At 36.9% G+C, this 23,168-nt stretch overlaps 3 protein-coding genes across 5 annotated transcripts; all 3 read right to left on the bottom strand.

Moving 5' to 3' along the window:
- Positions 1-21: 21 nt before the first annotated feature.
- LOC122303342 (amino acid permease 2-like) lies at positions 22-5,216 on the bottom strand. 3 transcript variants are annotated; one of them, XM_043115094.1, is made up of 7 exons: positions 5,079-5,216; positions 2,284-2,404; positions 1,919-2,152; positions 1,713-1,806; positions 1,365-1,579; positions 1,103-1,242; positions 22-965 (listed from the first exon to the last, which is right to left on the bottom strand). In XM_043115094.1, the coding sequence occupies exons 2-7, from the start codon at positions 2,402-2,404 to the stop codon at positions 312-314; spliced, it is 1,458 nt and encodes a 485-aa protein (XP_042971028.1). In that variant the 5' UTR covers positions 5,079-5,216; the 3' UTR covers positions 22-311. The 3 variants fall into 3 exon arrangements, with proteins under 3 accessions (XP_042971028.1, XP_042971026.1, XP_042971027.1); XM_043115092.1 differs by lacking the exon at positions 5,079-5,216 and adding an exon at positions 2,602-2,791; XM_043115093.1 differs by lacking the exon at positions 5,079-5,216 and adding an exon at positions 2,549-2,789.
- A 5,242-nt stretch (positions 5,217-10,458) lies between these two features.
- Positions 10,459-17,114, bottom strand: LOC122303341 (probable glucan 1,3-alpha-glucosidase). Its single transcript, XM_043115091.1, has 6 exons — positions 15,401-17,114; positions 14,134-14,407; positions 13,804-13,939; positions 12,756-12,966; positions 12,360-12,566; positions 10,459-11,078 (listed from the first exon to the last, which is right to left on the bottom strand). The coding sequence occupies exons 1-6, from the start codon at positions 16,970-16,972 to the stop codon at positions 10,710-10,712; spliced, it is 2,769 nt and encodes a 922-aa protein (XP_042971025.1). The 5' UTR covers positions 16,973-17,114; the 3' UTR covers positions 10,459-10,709.
- Positions 17,115-17,631: 517 nt separating this feature from the next.
- LOC122303340 lies at positions 17,632-23,165 on the bottom strand. The gene is made up of 10 exons (XM_043115090.1): positions 22,605-23,165; positions 22,237-22,334; positions 22,101-22,146; positions 21,354-21,436; positions 21,183-21,247; positions 20,940-21,001; positions 19,032-19,091; positions 18,907-18,939; positions 17,868-17,933; positions 17,632-17,770 (listed from the first exon to the last, which is right to left on the bottom strand). Exons 1-10 carry the CDS (start codon positions 23,052-23,054, stop codon positions 17,723-17,725), a joined length of 1,011 nt encoding a protein of 336 aa, XP_042971024.1. The 5' UTR covers positions 23,055-23,165; the 3' UTR covers positions 17,632-17,722.
- Positions 23,166-23,168: the final 3 nt, after the last annotated feature.

Raw genomic sequence — 23,168 nt, 5'->3', positions numbered from 1 at the left:
TCTAGAACTGATCGGATGAACTTGAATTAAGAAGCGGATGCTCATTTTTTCGATTTCACGTAGATAATTACATGATACAAAGTACATTCCTCGATCTCTTTGATTTTTTTTTTTTTTTGAAAAACCAGAAGCCTTCAAATGAAAGACTGAAATCGAACTACATAAATCAAACCACACCAACACCAACCACATTAATTAGGTTGTTTCATTTACATGGAACTGAAATATAAATGATGTTTGTTTTTCTTTTTGATCTTTTTTGTTCAATGGTAAGTTGATCCAAAAAAGATACCCAGAGAATGAGATCATGATCAGTAGCTGGTTTTGAATGGCCTGTAGGCCTTGAGGTCGAGCATGACACCCGCAATGGAACCGGCAGCCGCAGCAACTGATATTGCAAGGCAAGAAATGCTCAAGATTTGTAGGCATATCCATCTAGTGCTCCACTTTGGTATATTCTTCTGTGCAATATACATCTCCACAGGAAAATAGACAGTTAAAGGCCAAAACCCAAGTGCCCCAATAATCCCCACGACATCATTAAAGAAGGGAAGCAACATTGATATAACGGTGGTTAAGACCACGAACATCGTTCTCCAAACCAAACGGAAGAGGTTTAGTTTATATTGGCCACAACCCGGGATTGGGATTGCAAATTCCTTGGTGATGAATCCGCTTTCTGGCCATTTTTGTTTTGCCCTTTTCTCGATGAAAGCAAAGATAGGTTGGCTGAAAACTTGATATGCTCCCACCAGATGGATTACTATAGCAGCATTAGCAATATCAAGAAGCCAAAAAGGGTTGTAGAAACCAAAACCAGTGAGGAGATTTCCAGGTGCAAGGTCACCAAAAGCTGCATAGCCCGTGCAGCCACAAAGCATGTAAAATACGGTCGTCACCGAAACGCTAAGTACCGTGGCCTTCTTCATTGTCTTTGCTTCTGATGGTGGAGATTTGATTGTGTCCTGCAGGGAGGATGGATTAATATACACACACACATATATATATACATACATATATATATACATATAATCATATTTATATAGGTTTTAAGCCTTTGATATTATATTCTTTGTTTCTAATCCCAACGAAAAAAATATACCTGAATTTCAATTAGGATGGCAGAAAATGAGTAAGCAAAGGCTATGTCGCCTAGAGCCTGGAAACTCCTCAACAGCTTTTGGGTTTGGGACACATTATTAATGCTTATTCCAGTGAGACTGCCCCTTAAAGTTCCCGTAGCTGCTCATCAGTTAAGAAAAAAGCTTTAGAGTCAGTTTACACACACACGCACGCACGCACGCATATTATAATCATTGAATTTCAACAAACTTATTTCAGAAAACTTGAATCGGTTTTTCAACCTGCAACTTTGGCAATTCCAAGTCCTAGACCAATTGAAGAATAAGTAAAAGACATCACAGCGGCGACAATTGATAGCCACCATATTTGATCGAAGTCCGGGATTTGAGAAAACAAGATTTCAGTTACACCAAACAAGATCATGTATGGATAGCTCGACATCTGACATGGGTTCTCCCCGCCACTCTCATGAAAACAATTAGAACGCTTGATTGCCCTGTCAGTCAATTAAAATTATTCAAAATCCTTAACAAACAGTTCCAAGTAATTAGAACGCAATGTATCGAGAAAGAAATTAGAAATAATTAGAAAATAAAAATACATTAGTTCTGCTTGGATATTAGACTCACATCATGCTTATAGATGCTGCGATAGTGTATCCAATGGCTATTCCAAAAAGATTCACATACTGAATAAACCCACAAGCCTTGACCTTAGCTTCACCTGACAAAGATATATAATGCACGTACGTATATTAGAACGTTGAAAGATCCTCACGATCCATACGTAGTTACTGGTTTAAATAACCCTACTGATCAGGTTCTCAAGTTTTTACCAAGAATGGACCGGACTGCTTCCATGTAAGTATAGTTTCTCTTGCCGGAGACGAGGTCACCGGTACGGTAACAGTCTGCAAGCAGTGATGAAGTGTAGAAACCGACAAAGGAGAACAGAAGCATCATAGCTGGGCCAGCAATCCATCCTAGCTGAGCTATGGCCCAGGCTAAGGATAGCACCCCAGATCCAATCACAGCTGTTATTATGTGAGCACTTGCAGTCCAAAGAGTCCCTGGTTGATATCAGATAATATTATGACCACAAGAACGATGTTAATCGGTAAAAGACTCAAGATTTTAAGGACAGTGCAGGAACAGAGTATAGATTTGAACGTGGAGCAGGCTAGGTTGGATGTATATTTACCAGTTCGTTTGAGACGACCATCGTCGTCAAAGCATTTGGAGCCACTCTGCGGAAGCACATCTATGGAGATGTCAAAAACTTGGTGTTGGTGGTGGTACTTTGTGGCAGCGTTCTCACCCATCTTAAATTGATTGAATCGAAACCAAGATCAGAGGATATTTGTGAGAATTAAACAAAGAAGCTGGAAACGTGTGTTTTTTTTTTTTTTTTGGTTATTTTCTTTCCCTAATGTCCAAAGGAAAGCTTAATATGAATTAATTAGTACTTAGAGGGTTGGCAGCCAAGATGGGTAAGTCTGAGATGCATTCAAAACCTAACCCGAAGAGAGAGGCTGTAGTAGTTGATCATTTGCATGCACAACCTAACCCCGAAGAACAAGGAGAAGATCAAGGACAGAGAGAGAATGAGAACAGTTTTGATCGAAGAGGAAATTAAGGATGGAGTAGTGAGAGTCTGAGAGATAGCAGTGGAGGTAAACTAGGGACGGAACGAGGGCATAATATAGCAGCTTCCATGAACCTAAGGCCCAATATGACTGGGTAGTCAACCATCCACCCAAATTCCACTCTTTCCACCATCCCATCAAACCCATTAAAAAATCATTTTTGGGTCAAATCTCTCTACTATCTTAATTTACTTTCTAATGATGAATGCGCATATATATATATATATATATATATATATGTATATATGATATTATTATATTATTTTTATTTTTATTTTTATTTTATTCTTGTTAAATTAATTGAATTCTTCTATGTACTTATCAGCCATTATTTTTATATCACATACTTGTTAAGGAAAAAAATAAATAAAAAATAAAAAAAATCTTGTATGGTGTATGCTAAAGGAATTATGAGTAGAATTTTTCATATATATATATATATACTAGGTGGGAGTAACGTGCAAAGCACGTTTATCTAATTTTATGAAATGATTATTTGTAAAAAATAATATATATTTTATAAAAATTATTGATGTCACTTAATAATTTAAGGCATATTGGAGAAAATAAAAAAATTAGTTCAAAATATTATATAATCCAATACATGTTTATAACATCTATAATTTTAGTAAAGATGTATGCGAAAAATTTAATAAAAGTCTAACACAAACGGTAGTTCAAAATATGTGTCGTTTGATATTTGTATTATAATTCATCAATTTATGTCATCTTGTAGACAATCAATAGAGACAATATTGAAATTCTTATTTTGCTATTGGTTGAGTCGATCAGGGACAACACAAAGTTAAAACATAATCTTTTTATAAAATTTGTGGTATAATATTTTCTATATATAGCATATATATAAATCATAAAATATATTTTGAAATTGTTGGCCGAATTTACTCTTTCTTGATTAGCTCAAGAATCACGGCCTTTGTCACGTGCCTATCATAGCAAGCCTACGTATGAAATATGACTTAGCGGAAGCTACGTCCTACTACCATGGGAAAAAAAAAACACTTGATTAAACACACTTATATTATATATTATATGAGATTTTTAAATTTTGAATACTCAATAATCTGAGTTAATGAAACGTATAATATATGTATATTATACTTAGGGATTCACATCTTATGCACCTAATACACGTGTATATGTTAAGGAGAAAGAAAAAAATATAATAATTAATCTTTAATTACTTATTATTATATAAACTATTAAATATTATAATTATTGAGATTAATAAATCATATAACAACATTGAATGCTATCTCTCTCAACATTTATGTCTTCATTTTATGTGCCAAACCGTTAAAACAAACGGTGTTAACTTTAACGGAAAAACAAGAAAAACCGTTAAAACAAAATTTTCCGTTTCATACACACTTTTTATATATAGAAGATATGTATCATGTCCGTTTAGAATCTTATCGTGGATAACAGCCAGCTTGTAATTAATTTCCATCCTATCACAAAATGTTACATTATTATATATAGTTGTTAATATAAATATTAAACTTTTAATGATATAACATGTTATTATGACAAAATAAAAATACTGCAAATCGATTCTTTGAAATTATCTAACAATTAATTTATATATATGTACATGTTTGTAACATGGAGGATTTATTAGAATAAAAAAGGGCGATACGGGCATGAAATTTGAGTTGCAAGCTGCCTGAGTCGTGCTAATAATTAATAGTAGGGTATATATATATATATATATATATATATAAAGAGACAAACCAGTAAGAAAAAGTAGAAGAAGAATGCATGCTTCCTACGTGTGCCCTTGAAAGCTAGGCCGTTTAACTTATATATAAGTCCATGAACAATATATAATAGATGAAAAAGGAATTCATGGGACCCTAAAAAAAAAAATAAAAACTAAAAAAAAAATAGAGTACCCACAGCCGACATCTTAATTCTAATAAAGATCGATGTCTAAGTTCATCAGTTCATGGGATTATGCTAAGGTTGCTTTGAGTCATGAGGCTCATTATATATTTGACCTAACTTTATGTCAAATGTGTAAATTAATGTAATAGAACTCAAATCATGATTGTGGTCTCCACTTCATGACCCTAATTAGGCTTGCATCCATAGTTAATTAATATGATTACCGGTCTGTACTCCTATATTAATTAACTTTTAACTGTCTTTATCTAACAACAAACACATTAGACACACACCATACAAAAACTATAAATTACCCCAACTGGCCACTAGGCAATATTGCTTTCTACTTTATTAATCAAGATCATCAATATATATATATATATATATGCACAAAATAATTTGGCCAAAACCAAAATGTGTATATATATGAACGGTGTCTCACCTGCAATATTATAATTCAAAAGCTCCCAGCTCCCTCAGACAAAAGTCGAGGTAAAACAAAAAAGAGATGGGTGAAGGAGCCTATATATTGCTGCAATTTGTTTTGGTTTCGTCTTTCAAGATTATATATAGTACTCATCGGAGACAATGGCTAGTGTTGGAATTAAACCGCTTTATACAAAAGAATATTAATATTGTATCCTTATTTATTATATATATATATATATATATAACAGAAGATGATGATCATTACTTTTGTATTGACTTGTCACGTGTATTGCCTCCCTCCATCCTTACTAAAGGAGAAGAATTTATGCTTCTTCCTCCTCCTCCGTACCTTTGTTGTTCAATGCATCTTTATGTGTTTGATTGGATTCGCTAGTGCATGCAATTATTCTATATATGCAGCTAGGTACTGCAAGAATAAAAGTGTAACCTGATCATGGTGGATTTGTTTGTCATGTGGGGTGTAGTGCATGTGAGTTGGTCCCGGCCCTTTCCTTGTTATAGCATATTGGGGACTGCCAATATTCAAAGAAAAACAAACTACTGTGAAGATCGTGATGATATTCTCTGAAGTACTCCATGGATTCTCTAATAAATAGTACTATATATATACTACACTCAAAATTATTTGTCGTTAATGTGTGTGTATATATATATATATATAATGTTCTCATGAGCCATATATGTTAAATATTGGTTTCCAGTAGTACTATATCATGATCATGACTCGCTTGAATATTATAGGTGATCTAAGCATGCAGTAAGTACCGCTGGGATCTCTCGAACCATGCAATGTATGAATATTGGATGAAGAAAACGATCCAGGGTTCAAAGAACGTTCTACAAACAGATCAGAGTACTTGCTTAATCGAATAAATAAATAAATGAGTAAGAAAGAAATGGGTATTTGATTTAGTACTGCAGGTTGAAACCTGAAGGACTACTCAAAGGGTGGTCCATAAAACTTTCCTTAAAGATAGAGTCCGGCCAATATTATGAGGACCGTTCAATATTATATTGGACAGAAAAATTCATTAAGGAAACAAACAGCATCTGATGCTCATTGGCACTTGGTGCCCAAAAACTGAGGAAACATATATAGATATATATATAGTAATTGGAGAACGGATCGATCAAATGCTCCTATCACTAACTAGCTACAGCTAGGGATCATGAAGTATCTTTGAAGTTTGAATTCTCCTTTTTAATTATTACTTATAAATTAATTGGTTAATTAATTATATAGAGCTATCTATTCATTTAATGATGATGGTTTACTTTCCGTAAGTGCAATATCATGGTTTGTTGATAATTAATTGACATGACAGGCAATACAAAATTGACAAGTGGTCGTTTGACCTGTTCTGATCAACGTGAGGATATTGTAATTACATAGACCATTTACGTGAATTAAATATTTGTATATTCGATCGTTTGCTGCCAACTTAAGTACTAGGGCATTATCTAATATTCTAACCTCTCATAATACCTGGCCGGAGCCTATTAATTAGTTAATGAAAAACAGATATTGTATACATATATAGTTCTAGAATATATATAAATTTATTTTTAAATAGTTATTAATCTTATATATATATATATATATTCTATGTAACTATGAGTTATCAAGTATATAAAATTAATTATCCATCGACCTTTTGAAAGAGTTTGGCAGGGCAATCGATTTCATGCAGTTTGTATGTTAAATATGATCCCCGCACCCATTTTAAAAACTCGATCTATATGCAGTTATTTTTACGTATTTTTAATGCACTCTACTAATATGATTGGTCGCATCACTTTTTTTAATATAAAATAACTGTTTTGACCAATCGCATTAGTAGAGTGCGCAAATAATATACAAAAATGATTGCATATAGTAAAACTCCATTTTCCTTAAGGTTGAAGAAGAAAATAAATCTCTATGAAAGTATTTTACAAGCAAGAAACAAACAGTACTTATATAATTTGCGAAAAATAAATGCATTTCAATTTCGAACATATTTAATCATGTATGAAACGTTTGCCAGGCAATTGATGATCACTTGGAAAAAAAAAAAAATTAGATACTGATCATCGATCAACCCTGGCCTAGCTTTAATTTGTTGCAAGAGATATTTTAGTATATATGATCGATGGGCGGGACAGTGCAGATGATGAGTGGAAAGGCATCATTTCATGAAGTTAAGTCGAAAGAACTACCATTGAAAGTGGGGGTTTAAGACATTTGACCACAAGATTAATTAAGTGGCGGGTCCAATGCAGCTTGAGTGTTAGGTCTTAGATCGTCAAGTTGGCTATACGTACAGGTAGCTTTCTATCCTACCACTGTATATATAGCTAGCTAGATGATCCGGTGGACCAGCAATATTAATGCAAATCCTGTGCCATATATTAATGCTCCTCTTGACACTTGTAGCAAAGCTATATATATTTACATATAATATTCTGAATTAGAATCTAATAATTGGAGGCCGGCTACTGTCCTGGTGGAAGGGTGGCCAAGCATTTTAGCATGGGATTTCGATCAATGTCATATTAGATAGGTACCCCCACTACATGATGAGCTTGGAGTACTCTCAACGGTGGGTATGATCTTTGGTTACTTTCGGTTTGTTTGTTTATTTGATTTTTCCTCCTGGGTTTGGGGTTCTTCATGTGATCTGCACCCAATCATATATAATTTTGATTTATCTGCAGAGCTAGTACTTATATAGCTATATAATATGCTTTTACTCAGTGGGTTACTGCAGTTTATGAACGTACGTAGGTGTTTCTTCACTCACACCCACTGGCCAGTACCCATTATGGGAATATCGATGATTACAAAACGAATTCCCAAGTGATCCATCTGTTCTCGATGTTAAAAGGAACGTGACATTTTTGTACCGTATGAATACTCTTGTCATGCTTATCAAACCTCGTAAGCTAGACCTAAATTCTCATAAGGTCTGCGAGCTTGCTGTTGGCACTTCGAGCTTGAGTCGAAGTACTCCTGATCGATCATCATCATCATTATCATAGTTTTTGAGCGCAAAACTTGGTTATCTGAAAACCCTTAACCATGTTAGAGTAATTATTTAAGCTAACAATTCCAAACCTATTTTAAGCTAGACCCTATTATAAGCAGAAGATGGGAAAATATGTCTAATTAGAAACTGTTTTCACACAGTTAAATAATTGTTGCAGCTCCCTCCATGAGCGCCACACACACACACACACACACATACATATATAATGGCGTTCTGGCATGGCCACTTGCAAAGTTAGCTAATGATTTTTCATGGCGCTTGAGGATTGTATGATTTCTATGGCCGCCTTGTTGACAATTGTTACTCGGCCGCCGGCCATGTGAATGATGATCATTAGATCAGCTAGCTGATGATCATCTGATAGTACTATTAATTTTGTATAACTACTTGCTTAGCTTAGAGATTAAGAAGATATTTGAAAGTTGGAAGTATTAATTTAATTAGTGACCAAATTAAGGTTGGGTTTGGATAGTGAGTTGAGTTGAGATGAAAGTTGAAAGTAGAATAAAATATTGTTGGAATATTATTTTTTAATATTATTATTATTTTGGGATTTGAAAAAGATTGAATTGTTTATTATATTTTGTGTTAAAATTTAAAAAAATTGTATTGATTAGATGAGATGAGTTGAGACGATCAGTTTGGTACCAAACTAGGCAACGTAACCCAAGAAGCAAGAGTACTACTTGTCCAATTCCAAAGATCTTCCAAACATGCTAACTAACATCGTCAAGATATAGTTGAAATGTTCCAATATCTTTGGCTTTGTTCTTATATATATAAATATATATATTGAAAACTACATAAGTGAATTATCTCTCTCTCTCTCTCTCTCTCTCTCTCAAAGATCGGCCATGTGATTGTGGGGGGCCGGTCTTTAATTTTAGTGGTTAGGTTCTAGGAAACAGAAAACAATCACTCGCTTTTGCAGATCACCTTATATTGTTAGATTCTTGTTGTCTGAGAAAAGCTTAAAATGTGATCTTAAATGCACTGCAACTTTTCGAAGTAGTCAGCTCCATCCTTGCTTTCTATCGATCAATCCTTTCATGCATGTCTCCATTGATGTCAATATCCAGTACTGGGCATCTAATTTCCAACTCACACCCACTTAGCATCTAAAAGTTAATGATATCGATTCTAAGACCAGAAAATAATCATATCGTTTTTTATTTTCTGAAAATGCTGTATGCATGAATTGAGGATGTCAGTCTCCGATCTCTGGCATCAAAACAGTATCAGGCTATCAGCCCACATGGGATTTAGCTGAGTTTTGGTCCCATTCTCCAATTATTTCAACTTTCAATCTTCTTCTCGATGATCTTTAATTAGCTTCCACAATGTTATGAAACATACTAATCATATCATTTGATATCTCCATACGGTATTAATTATGAATTGTCTGTTTAATTGGTTTCATGATTCGTTTGAATTTGAATTGTTTGGCAAAACCTTTTCCTCCATAGAACAAATAGTTTGATTTTCTATGCATTATTTGCAATTGACTTCATAGTCCAAGAGTTTATATGCCAGAAAAGTCTTTTTCCATTATTAAATTAGATACTCCACCCTGATAAAAGCACTCTTTTTCCTTTTTCCCCCCCTTGATGAAATGTCATGGTACACTATACAACAGTAACCCCACGTCCCCACCCCTTGATCTCCAAATCTATCTTTGTTCTATGTTATCTAAAGCTGATGGTAAAGTACTGGAATATTGATCTCTTATATATGCTTTCAATCTTTGTTTTTTTAGAATTTTCAGTTAAAAATTTATGATATTTCTTTGTTCCACCTCAAAGAAAGAAAGACCCACAAGCTCTGTTTCACCATCAAAAATTTCAGTTGTTCACAAGGATTTAATAAAATTTCTATTGGGGGAGCTCGAAATGAAGTAAAATATCAAAAGGTGAAATTTACCCTATGGATAAAGTATAATTTAATATGTTGCTGTCTCTGATTATAACTTGAAATTGAGTATCAACAGGGGTTAGGATCTTATTTCTAGTGGATGACGAGCCTCGCAGATGAAAATTGCAGCCAGTTTCCACAGGTTAAGGTTTACAGGAGAAAAGTAGTACGGAGTGTATCATGGCTAAAATGCCAATATTTTTTTCATTTTTTATTTTTTTTAACAGAACCCACAGAATGGGCGACAGTCCTTAGTCCTAACCCTCTCCTCAATCAATTATTGAACTTAGAAATAATCAATTAACCGTCTATTTTCTCATTATCCTCTTCTTATCGTCTCTTGATATAACATTAGATAATCGGAGACTAAACTTGATTGTTTGCTAGGTACAAAGTTAGAATAGTAAACAGGGTATCTGGCCTTTAAACATCTAATCCAACAGGGCGTTATCTTCCTTCATTTCTTTCTTTCACTGTTTCATATTTTTTATGCTTCCGCAGGATAGTAACATTCGAGGAATTAGATACATTGCCCTTACTAATGTGTATCATACATAGTTCTGAGTTCCAGATTGCGCCACCACAGGTCAAAATGACGGAAAGAATTCCATCGATAATGATCGTACCAGAAACATAGGAGATTTCATCCCCGCTAGGAAAAAAAGCCATATACGTCAACATTCTTACAAAAATTTTATCGTCCAGTCGTCTGCAATTCGGATACCAGGCTTGCGGACAGTTACAACAGTGGAGCCACGTCCCCACTGAAGCCACAGGGGCCCCAGTCCAATTTCGACCTTTTGATTTGTCGCCTCAATTAGGGCACCCTTAGGGCTGTGAGTATGTCCTAGCACTATAATTCTCTCAATAACAGTTTCTGAAGAAAATCGGGATTTACCAGAGGAAGCGGGTGCCAGGTTCACAGACGTCAGCTTGCCATCTGATAACACAAACCGGCGATGAATATAGGCCCCATGCTCAAATTCAAAGCTTTTGCCGTCATCAACATAGAGTTCACCTTCAGCTGCTTGAGAGCTATTAAGAGCAATCACCTAAAGAAGACAGGAGAGATAAGCACAAACACCATTTGTTTTGCTTGTTAAGCAGATTAGCACTAACAGCTACTAGTGCTATTTATAAAGGAGTGGTTAATGACAGAGAGCCTTTTTTTTTTTTTTTTAAATTGGCACCAGATGTATGAGATCAGCGTTCTGAATAATACTGAGGTGCACAAAAACTTGACAAGAAGTTTCCCGCAAGTGCACATTGGGTAATTCTAAGAGAAAATGCCCCAGTCCAATGGCTCCTAGGAATTGTTTGCGCCCAAGAGGATTCGAACCTTAAACCTGGAGGGAGTATACCACCAAGACCAAGGGGTTTACCACTTGAGCCAACCCCTAAGGGTTAATGACATAGAGTTAGCAATAACAAATGTTGTTACTAGCAGAATCATAAAGAAAATAGTGATGCTTCATTAAGAAGGGTCCTCCTAGCCCCAAATTTGCCATCATTATATTCTAAATCAATGACGTGTCTTACTGTCATGGCTAAATGGTTAAAGCGATGCATTTTAAGACCAAGGGACTCAATATCAGATGCACAACTCTATAGCAAATCTACAAGTTATTCAATCTTTCCCAGATCTCAATGTAGAAGATGTGCCTACCGCAAGAACATGATGATCAAAAAGATGTGTAAAGTGATGTGAGGGACTACTTCTACAATCTAATAGGTCTTCATGATCTTAATCCATAATACAAACCGTGATGCTCAAATGAAGTACTATTCTACCAAAATGTATAACAACCTAAATAGCATAAACATAATATGGTGCTTGGAAAAATGAAATAACTTCAACTTCTAGGTCGCATGTTAGCTTGGGTACTAAACGTGTTCCCCCACTTCCAATTAAAAATATGAATCAGTCACATGCCAGAAAGCATAACGCTCTGTTTCCAAACTTTCAAAGCAACCTGCTGATTTTTCTTTTTTGGGATGAGTAAAGCAACCTGCTGAATTATGATTAGCTACCAAAGGACACAGTGGGAACCAACACAAATAGTTATGGTATTAGTGCCTAAAGCCAACAGCTAATCATTTGCAAAGTAAGTGTATGACTCTGATACATGAGGACTTCAGAATTAGATTGATGAGTAAAGCAACCTGCTGAATTATGATTAGCTACCAAAGGACACAGTGGGAACCAACACAAATAGTTATGGTATTAGTGCCTAAAGCCAACAGCTAATCATTTGCAAAGTAAGTGTATGACTCTGATACATGAGGACTTCAGAATTAGATTGATATAAGTCATATCAATGTCAAATACATACCAGAGTGTATGGATCATTCACCATCTGCGTGGAGCTTCGCCGAAATCGGTCTTTCCTTGGTATGATGGTTCCAGCCCTTTGAAAGGCAGGAATGGTTTCTTCAGAGACCGTCATCTTGTGGGTCATGCCTCCCCTATATGAAGTTCCAGTTCTCAGGTCATACCAAGATTGTCTACCAGGTAAATACACTGATGCAACTTTAGCTTGCTGAGAAGATCCGATAGTTGAGTTTGGGATATCACAAAACAAAAACAGAAGAAAGGATATAAGTGGAGATAATTGTCCAGACAGATATAGCGCAGTTTGGGATATCACAAAACAAAAACAGAAGAAAGGATATAAGTGGAGATAATTGTCCAGACAGATATAGCGCTAAGTATGTGGTCACTGCAGTACCTCAGTATAAATCCCTTGCACCAGAATACTGTTTCCAACCATGAAAGCCTCATCATTGCTGAAAGTCGCTTCCTCAGAAGGGAACTCCATCCACAGTGGACGCACAACAGGAACACCACTTGTGTTTGCCTCTCTAAATAATGTGTAGAAATATGGTAGCAACATGTAACGGACACGTATGGCATCTCTGATAAGTTCTGTATTTCGCTCTCTGCAGTGATGTGGCCATGGGTAGATCATATATCAGTAAATACACTAGGCTTGCAGGGACTATGAAAGATGCACGCAAGGTGAGACTATGACTGGAAGTTGTTAGAAGCGGATGCCCATATTGAGATATTTATAGCATAAGCAACTGCAAACATTTAAAATCAGGTTTTCATGTCTTTCAATGACTTCCATTCGACACAAGTCTACTTAACTCCATTCAAGGAGTTCCATTCTACACAAGTCTGCCTAACTCCATTTGAGCGTCCTTGATGACCCTAAGAGCCCATGAAGATTATTTCTCCAGGTATCAAACATTCTAAGTAACACCTTATTTGAAAAGGTTATCTCCCTGCAGTCTTTCTGTTCAATTAAATTCATTCTCCCAGATAAAGCAAAGCATATTATCTCATCAAACTGGTCTGCCTTTTTAAGGCTTACTACTATATGTTATTCATCAAAAAACAAATAATAAAAAAAGGCTTAATACTCTATGTACAAATTACTTTCAAGGAACAAGTTCACAAGTTTCCAAAAGACCAAATACATCGTGGCACATAGAATACTACACTGCCATCATAGTACATGGAAAAGGCAATCTATTGGGTATAGCGAAAGGCAATCCATTGGGTGTGGTGGGATCATACTTCTGCCTCTCACCGTTTACCGGCAAGATATATATACTGCTAACACTAATTTTGTAGGAAAATTCAGTTACCTGAATTCTCAAAAATAATAGCAGGAAAAAAAATAACAAAGAAAATAAAATTATTTTCCCTTTTCATTTGTTATATATACGTGAAAAAAAGGAAGTGTACTTGGACAGAAGATGACATCCTACCCAAATAACCACGGTTCACGTCTTTTCGTGTCATGATGAGCATGAGCCCTAAAGAAAGGATGGTAGGCACCAAGTTGATACCAGCGAACTAATAATTTAGGTTCAGGATTGCCAAAAAACCCACCAACATCGGCACCTACAGAAAAGCATACCAACAATCACCATCTGTAAGAAAATTTGAGTCTTTTTTTTTTTCAAGTTATGGATATATAAAACACAGACCCAATGGGTCTCAAATCCATCAGATCACCATCCACCTTGCTCTAACAGGTGAGGTGGCATTTAAGCAAGAGCTTGTTGTGTCTTTGTTAGATTAATTAATAAGGTTACCAGAAAATGGCAGTCCAGTAAGACCCAGTGTCAAAACCATCGGGACTGAAACCCTGAGATGATCCCAATCCGCTGTATTATCTCCCGTCCAAACTGCACCATGCCTTTGACTTCCAGCAAATAATGCTCTTGACAAAACAAAAGGCCTATCCTTCCCTTCCCCACGTTTTACAAGCCCATTGGCTGTTGCCATGTGGAAGTAGTAGCCATAGGCATTATGTAGCTCCCGATTTTCAACATCTCCATAATGTAAAGCATCTCTTGGCATTGTCAGCTGGTCATAATAAATGGTTAAGACATTAGGCTAATAATTTTTTGAAAAACCACAGTTATCTCAGCCACCAATGTTCCAACATCATCCCTAACAAATAAAAACAAATATGTGACATATTCATGGAAATCTATTAAAATATCTCCTAGAAGCATGCACGGTCATGCCATCTTCTTTACTTTTATACCTAAGATAATTTTAAATATGAGCCAAAAAGGTACAATCTGTACACACAAAACACCAGTGATTTCTCCTTACTGGGACAAAAGCTCTACACAACAACTCAAACGGCATCATATCAAACACTGGCAAGAGGATTAAGATTTTCTTTTCAAAATTTTGCATTCTAAATAGCTGATTAATTAAGGTCCTATCCATAAGCTTCTCATGCAAACGAGTCGCTTCAATAAAATTACTCCAACCCTATGATTTATATTATTATATAATATAAAAGCTATTATTTCAAAAGAAAGAATATGAAAATCATTTTAGGGAACCCATGCACATGACTGCACCGCATCCAATCCTTCTACGAGCAAAAAGAATATCAAGCCACAATAGACATGCAGAAGCGCACACCCAAATGTATGTTGAAAAAATAAATAAATAAATAAACGAGATGCAGTAACTGCAAGAAGCTAATTCCATCTTGACTTTCTGGGTAAGGCTCATGAAGAATATAATAAAAGGATATAGTTATATAACTTACATTACTACTTTTTCCTTTTGATGAGTAACCTAGGTTACTAATTTAAAACTCAAGTGGTCAAAATACCATGATCTGGCTGATTAGTTGCACATACATTGGCCCCAGAGAATATTTGTTAAGTATTTCACTAATGGAGATAATGAACAAAATCATCTCAAGGACTTCATTTATCTTGTCGAATAATAGCACGAACATTGAGAGGCATTCACAAGGTAGCTACCATCTTGTCAATATCAACAAAAGCACGGAATCGGCAGAAAGACACAAAACTGAAGCGAGTATCATACCTCTGGACCATTAAAAACAGAAGGTTCGTTCATGTCATTCCAGATGTAAAGCGAAGGAGTTGAACCAACATAATGCTCAAAAGAGAATCTGTCAGCCCACCATGACCTTATCTGCGGATTCAACATATCCGGGTACGACGAAGAACCAGACCAACACCACCCATCGAAGTCATTCCCACTCGCATCCTTAACATAATACCCCTTTTTCGTGGCCTCCTTGTGCACATTATACGAGTCATCCCTCTTAATATGAGGATCCACAATCGTAACCATATGTCTCCCCTTGGCGGCCAACTTCCTCTGCATCTCCTCCGGATGCGGAAAGAGCATTCTGTCCCAAGTAAAATATCTCTTTCCGTCAGTATGCTCAATATCGAGCCACAACACATCGTATGGAATGTTGTGCTCGTCAAATTTGGAATCCACATCCTCAACATCCTCCTCGTCCCTATAATTCCATCTATTTTGGTGATACGCCGTGGCGAACAACTGCGGCATTGCAGGCATTCCAGTCACACTCGTGTACTGTCTAACAACATCCTTAGGCCCTGGACCAACAAAAAAGAAGGCGTCCACGATTCCTGCCTCGCTCATCCAAAACGTATCGATCCTAGTCTTTTCAGATGGCAACCAAATCCCCGAGTCGGCATCCCACCCGGCCCCCATCACATCAATCTGCATCTCCGCCGCATTCAACCAGAAAAACCCGGAAGTTCCCCGTGACTTCCCGTGCGAAATCATGAACGGAATAGACCCGTAAATCCCGAAAGGCGAATCGTGAATGTACTCGAACACATCTAAGTTAAACAATCTGTAGGGTTCGGAATATTCCACTCCGGGGCCTCTGGTGGGCTTGAGAGCGAGGCTCGTAGCATGCTCAGGAATCCCGTACACAAAATCCGCGGCGTAAAACGACACGTCGAAGCTAATCGACTGCGGGCCGTACGGCCTCGTGTCTGTGTGCCCTCGAAAACTCTCTTCCCACTCCTCACCTTCTCCCTTGGCAGTCAATTGCTCGAAGTCAAACAAGCCATGTGAGTTCAGGGATATCACGCGATTACCACTGCCCTTCTCTCGCACGTAAACCTCAAAAGGATCGTGCCGGAGAACAGCCTCGTAGCCGTCCGCTAAGTGCACGATTGACGAAGGCCCCGTATCGCCGTCAATCGTCTCCGTGGAGATCCTCTGGAGCCAGAGTTTCTTGTCTGAGAATTCGGGGACGATCACATCGGGGACCTTAAAACGCTTCTTGGGTGGACCGAGGGAGGGGTCCTCGTCAATCTTGAGACGCAGGACGCCGTCCTGGTACAGGGAGAGAGTGAGAAGCAAGGGGTTGATTCCGTGGTGGTCTTCCGAGGTTTCATGATTCTTGGGGAGGAGCTTGGCAGTGAGTTCACCATCGGAGATGGTGACGTGATGGGCAAGGAGGGAGCAGGAGCCAGGCTTGCGGGCCCTGGCGCGCTTGCAGAAGGGGGTCTGGTTGCAGTTTCTGAATTCGTCTTTCTTCCAGGAGAGGACTGAGATGAAGTGAAGAGATAAGAGGAGGAAGAGAAAGAGATTAAGGTTTCTCATCAGGGGTTTCGTGTGTGGAGTGGGTTGGCATGGAACGCCAGAAACACAGGAGGAAGAGAAATGGAACCCCAGAAATGGAGGCAGTAGGTGCAGGCTCAGCGTGCATCAGCAGCCAGATGGATTAGTAGACTCGCCAGTATCGAGCAAGTAATTTTAAAAAGGAGAAAATTAACTCACTCGGTTATGGAAAACCTCTCTCTTTTAATATTGTTATTTAAGTAATTTTCAATAATGTTGTTAATTTTTATTTTATTTTTAAATTAAAGATGATTAAAAAATATATGTAAAAGTAAAAAAAAAAATGAAATGAAATGCAAAACTTATGGAATTTGGATCCCGACTTGTGGCTGTAACTTTGCTCTAATTACTCCGACAATCTCATTGACATTTATCACTCTCATTTTATCTCATCTCAACTTAATAATTTCACTCTGACAATCAAACAATCAAGGCTGATCGATCAAGATGAACGCATGCTCTTTTTTATCTTGATCGTATCATTTCTTTGTGTAAATGGTCAAAATAGATGAATTATGGTCCTACAAAATATATCCACAATCTTTAAAGAAATTTATGAAAATCCGAAAAAATAAAAAACCAAAGATCTTTAGTAAACCAAACCCGACAGACACAACCTACAAGCTTCAACACATTAAACATGCAGACTAAACTTGTAATATATTTACACAAAAGGAAAACATCCACAAGATTGTTTCTACAAAACTTCTGACATGACTTGATACATCTGGGTTATTCTTCCCCTAATTTCAATGATTCTAGAAGAGCCGCCTCTTCCTCCTGCAAAACATGATGAACAAGCCAAAGCAATCATTTAGCGCAGTAAAATTATGAAAACAATGATAGTTACTGCACGCAAGAAAAGCCCGTGACATACCACCAACGCATTAAATTCAGTCTCCTCGTCTATTGCACTTATAATGGGAGGGTCCTCCAGGAGATCCTGTTTCAAAGAATATGACCAGCATGTATGTAAGAGCCAACGCCAACTAATTTTCAGTTCTTCAAGACCTTGTGTGAATACTTAAAATCAGTTATAGCTCAGAGACGAGCGCAAATGGAACTTTTTCTCCCACAAGAATGGGATGGAGGTGAGGTTATAGGTTCATCAACCACTAGGTGCGTTTTTAACTAATCAATAAAAAAAAATGCATTAACACAAACATGTACTTCCTTGTGCAGACAATTCTTTACAAGTCGTTTACTGGGACTAGGCAACAGAACATCCAAATTAATCAAAGATACACACACCCATGTACATAGATACACAGTGTTATCCACAGATCTCCAGAACTCAGTTTCGTCAAACCCTGAAGATCCAAAACCTTCTTTTCGAATAGTTGATCTGGGGGCCAAGAATGTTACACATACACTATCACAAGCAATATAAGGGCCCAAATCCAAAATAACATCTAGAAATGAGCTAACCCATTTTAGTCTTACCAGGCCAACAAACATCGTCAAAATATCTGCAGAGGTCTGAGTGACCAGAATGATTACCTTATGCATTCCTTTAAGTGGTCTGTGATAACTATCACCTGCCATAACTAATCTCTTTAATGCTGATAAATGTGTAAAAGCTTCTTCAATTCCAATTCATTGATTTTACGTTAGCGGCCTCTAGTTATTATGATCTCAAAATTTTAATTAATCTAGAAGGGAACCAGGGCATGCCCAAAATCCCTATGGTAACAACATAAAGGGCACAGGCGTAATATTTTGGAGGACCGAGAATAGAAAAAGAATTATATTATCAGAAGTGATAATATGATGAATAATATAACTACTATAATCCCTATGCAAGTGACAATGGTTAGAACCTAACAGAAAAGCTCTACTGCAGCTAAACATTGTTCCTCATGAAATGAATGACATTGCTTATTACTAGCTGAGGAAAAAAGAACTAGAATGCTCACATCATCCACAATTTGCAATACTCCATTGTGATTCTGCACAAAGAAAATTCAACCTGTTTTAATTTTGTTTCAACTCATGCACTTGCCCAGTTGCCTTGACAAGCATGATAAAATCTAGAAAGTACCTTTACAGCAACAAAAAGAAGCGGATCAGATGGTGTGTAAATCATGTATTGCGCACCATCCTGCAACAAAAGAACTATAGATTAAAAGCAGCAGTGGAATAACCAGTTTTTTAAATATTTTATTTTTTGATACATAAGCAGTGGAATAACCAGTTAAGCTCGTAACTATAGATTGCCAAGCATCATATACACGTAAAAATATAAATGAAACACACATACCAGTATGGGATAGGAGTACAACAAGACGCAAATATGGTGACACGAAAAATCTTTAAAAATCAAGATAAGTTAAAAAATCAACTAATTGAAATATACTCCCGCTACCCCACAATAGATTGTGTTTTCTACCTACTGCATCAAAATAGATTAAAGTTTTCAAAAAATGAATATATTCCATATTTCATATTTGTCTAGTTAAACTTTTTGTTCACTCTTAATTTGAACCATATTTTCAAATATGATCTCACCTTTCTTTGCAATCTAGGGAATCTTTACCAAGAATGTTTATGTCATTGAAATGTATGCAATTAATAAACTTTTATTTATTGTGGGATGTGGGAAAAAGTATGAAAACATTTAAAAAAAATTTTGGTTGGCACCGTGTCTTGAACACAAGTCCCAACTAATCTCAGAGGTGCACAAACCATCGACAAGGAGTTTTCCGCAGGAGCACCTAGGATAATTCAAGGGAAATTCCCCCAATCCGATGACCTCTAGATATTACTTGCACCTAAAGGTTCAAACCTTAGACCTAGAGGGGGCATACCACCAAGACCAAAGCTCTTACCACTTGAGCCAACCCCAAGGGGTTAAAAAAAAATTTAAAATCATTCCTAAGAATAATTAAAATGCAATAACAGATAGTAAAGACTCAATCATATTACCAATTACCCATGAGTGATAATGGGGTAATAAATAAAAACTGTTTTTTGGGTAAGCATAAAGAGAAACAAAAGAAACAGAGAGCATGGGAAAGATCTTCTTTTTCTTTTTTACTTTTTTCTCCACTTTAATTAGTAGCTGTAACTTGTGTAGCGACCGTATCCAAACCATGTATCAAATTTGAGTTCTTCTAAGTTGTCAAACACTGATCTGGCCATGTTGATAAGTCCCAAACACTGAGAGTCCAGAGTAGTTAAGTATCACGATTCATAGAAATTTATATAAAAGCATTTCCCGTCTACGAGATTCTCAAACCATCCCTTTTTTTGGTAACGTGGAACTCCAAAAACCGTGCAAATGCAACATGTCTTTTACTCGGTTAAACTCTAGACCCGTGTAATGTGCCCCCATTATAGACTTAATATATGACTCGCAAAAGTATCACTGCCAAGAAAACAAAAATTTTATTATAAAGAATCATAGCTCTTAATCTTTGGAATAGATTGATCCCTTTTGACACCAAATGCGGATGCAGGACAGATTTAGGAGCTGCCAACTGTTGATATGGTTTTAGGTTCCAAAAACATGTGATTGTATGGTTGGGAACAGTGGATGAAAGAAATTAAAGCTTGTAGACTGAGTAACGGTAGTAGTCGATGTATCAAGCTTAAAGAATGTTGAAGCTTGAAGAATGCTGATTGCTGGAATTTCTACTTGAAATTATCCAAGTGTTTAGATTAAGACATTAATGGTATCTAAGCTCCAATCCAGAACAAGAATTACTTCACTGTCCAATTATGTAATTTTTTTTTATTGGTTCCTTCATCAATCATTTATGTATATTTTATTGAAGAAGATAACGGTTCGATACGAAAGAATTTGATATGGTAACAATTAGGTCTTTCTATAAAGGTACATGCACATTTACAAGTCAGTTTGCAGCAACTTTCATATTTTCCACATACCATAAATACATCAATTTCATATGATATTAACTGTTCAAAGAATAGGTGGCTATGACATTACCAAATGGAAGCATGTGATTTCTACACCTTCAGTTGGCAAGCCATCCACATCTTGTCCGTCATCTGCAAAATGGTAAGCAACCTATGGTAAAATCTTGCCGCACAAAGAGACCTTCACTTGGGTAGGATATGATCTTACACAGACAGATGGGGACTGGGCTGGGGGCCGATAAATAAACAAAGAGAAAAGCCCACTTATATGATTCAAGAAGCATGAATTAGTTTAGAAAGAGAGGACTATTGCCTGTACGGAAATCAAATATGTCATCTTCAGAGTAGCAAAACCCTCCTCGTGCTGTATAACAAAATCTGATAGGATAAAAAAGAAAGAACCAAATGGCGCCAACACATTTAGGATAAACAAAACAAACTGACATTATTAAAGTCCCAAATAAGCAAATCTCTACCACCATACCCACTATGTACAAGATGCATGTGTATCTTGGAAAGAGCATAAGCAGCAGATGGAAGAATGGACTCAACTTCTTCATCATTGACCTAAAATGCAGAAGATAGTGATTATAAGGATGTGGAATGTGAAGCTTACTAATGGAGAAGTCAATGAAAGATTACTTAATAGACCTTAATTCTAACCACCAAGGGAAAAAAAATTGGGTTGATTAGCGATATAGGTAAAGAAACTTTTGATAGAGAACCAATGCATAGAAATGAAAAAAATGGTATAGTTGCTCAGAAAGGGTCTAGTTTATTATAGAAAAAAAATTGCAATCATATGATTTCCTCATCATACAGCGCCCCCTTTATTTATCACCTAAATCTTCACTATCCATCAATTTTTAATAATTTAACCATTTTCAATGCCAAACTTAACTGGCCCTTAATCCCAATTAAATTGGAGTGGACTGTAAATTCTTATAAGCTAATCAGGGTTAGTCACAAGTATTCTTTACAGTCATTTTATCATTTCGGAATTCACACTTTCTTTTCCCCTCCCTGCTTTATATATCTTTATTCATTACTCCTGATCGTGTTAATTTATGCTCAAATTACTCATGTTAGTTTAGCATCTCTCCACCACATCTTTTCCGCAACAGGAGCATCCCAAAATATACATATTTTAAGGTAGAAGATCAATAATCAGATCAAGTCTGGATAAATCAGAACCCAACTAAAAAATTTTAAGGTAGAAGAATAAACATACAGCTGACCACCCATCAATGTTCGTGCTCTTCAATATCTGTACAGGCCTGCAGAAGGTATCCATCTATTAAATTTCAAAGATATAACTTGGGATATACTTGGGGACATATTACACATACAGAAGCAGCATTTCTTACGTGTCAACTGGGCAGAGCAGCATGCATTCATCCCCTTTAGAACTTTTGAACACTCTCCTCACAACGCACTCTAATGGAAGATTATTCATTGGATCAACCTGTCCATGAATTCTTTAGAAACTTCACATTTTTTTATCCAAAGACCAACAGAGCCATGGTAGTCCATCGATTGAACTAAGCGGGGGAAAACCAATGCTTCTAATTACTAGTTGGAACCGCTTTGGTAAAAAAATAGTAACTTGAATTTATAACCAGCTTTTCCCTTTTTCTTGATTGAAACAAGAAGAGCATTGGGAAAAAATTTCCAATTTTGTATCAATTTTCAAATGTTCACCTAGCCCGTCTTTACGAAGCAAGAAGAAACTCACAATGGTGGCAATTCGCTTCGCTGGAGCCGAAGCCATCACAAGTCTCCCATGATCATCGACCACAAACCCAGCTGGCGGTTTCGGCAAAGGCATCTGTTGAAACGGCAAAGACCGCTCATCAGAGCCCAAATATTCCTCGACATCTTCACCAGCATCACCATTATCGCCACCCAAATCGTGGACGACTTCAACTTCTCTGAAATTCGAAGCCTCGGAACCTCTGCCACCGCCCTTACTCTTTTTCTTCTTCTTATTGGCCGGTGGTTTCTTGAGCGGTCCGGTCTGGGACTTGGCGGCGCGGCAGAGAGTGAGGCGTAGTGTGGCGGTGGAGCTAGGATTTGGGATGGGAAAAGATGTTGATGTTGGGAAAGGAGGGAGTGATGGGTGGTGGAAGGAGAAGAAGGAGAAGCTTGAAGAGGGTGCTGATGGCGTTGTGGAGATTGAGGACATGGCCGACTTATGCGGAGATGCTTCAGTGTGCGAGTGTTGGCTTCTTTGGAATGTCTCTGTGTTTCCCTACGAGTTAGGTGGTTCGGAATCTCGGCCCTCGGCTGGTTATTATAT

The sequence above is a fragment of the Carya illinoinensis genome, chromosome 3 (genome assembly GCF_018687715.1).
Source record: "Carya illinoinensis cultivar Pawnee chromosome 3, C.illinoinensisPawnee_v1, whole genome shotgun sequence".
Lineage (NCBI taxonomy): Eukaryota > Viridiplantae > Streptophyta > Magnoliopsida > Fagales > Juglandaceae > Carya > Carya illinoinensis.
This window is presented reverse-complemented; position numbering and strand designations above follow the sequence as displayed.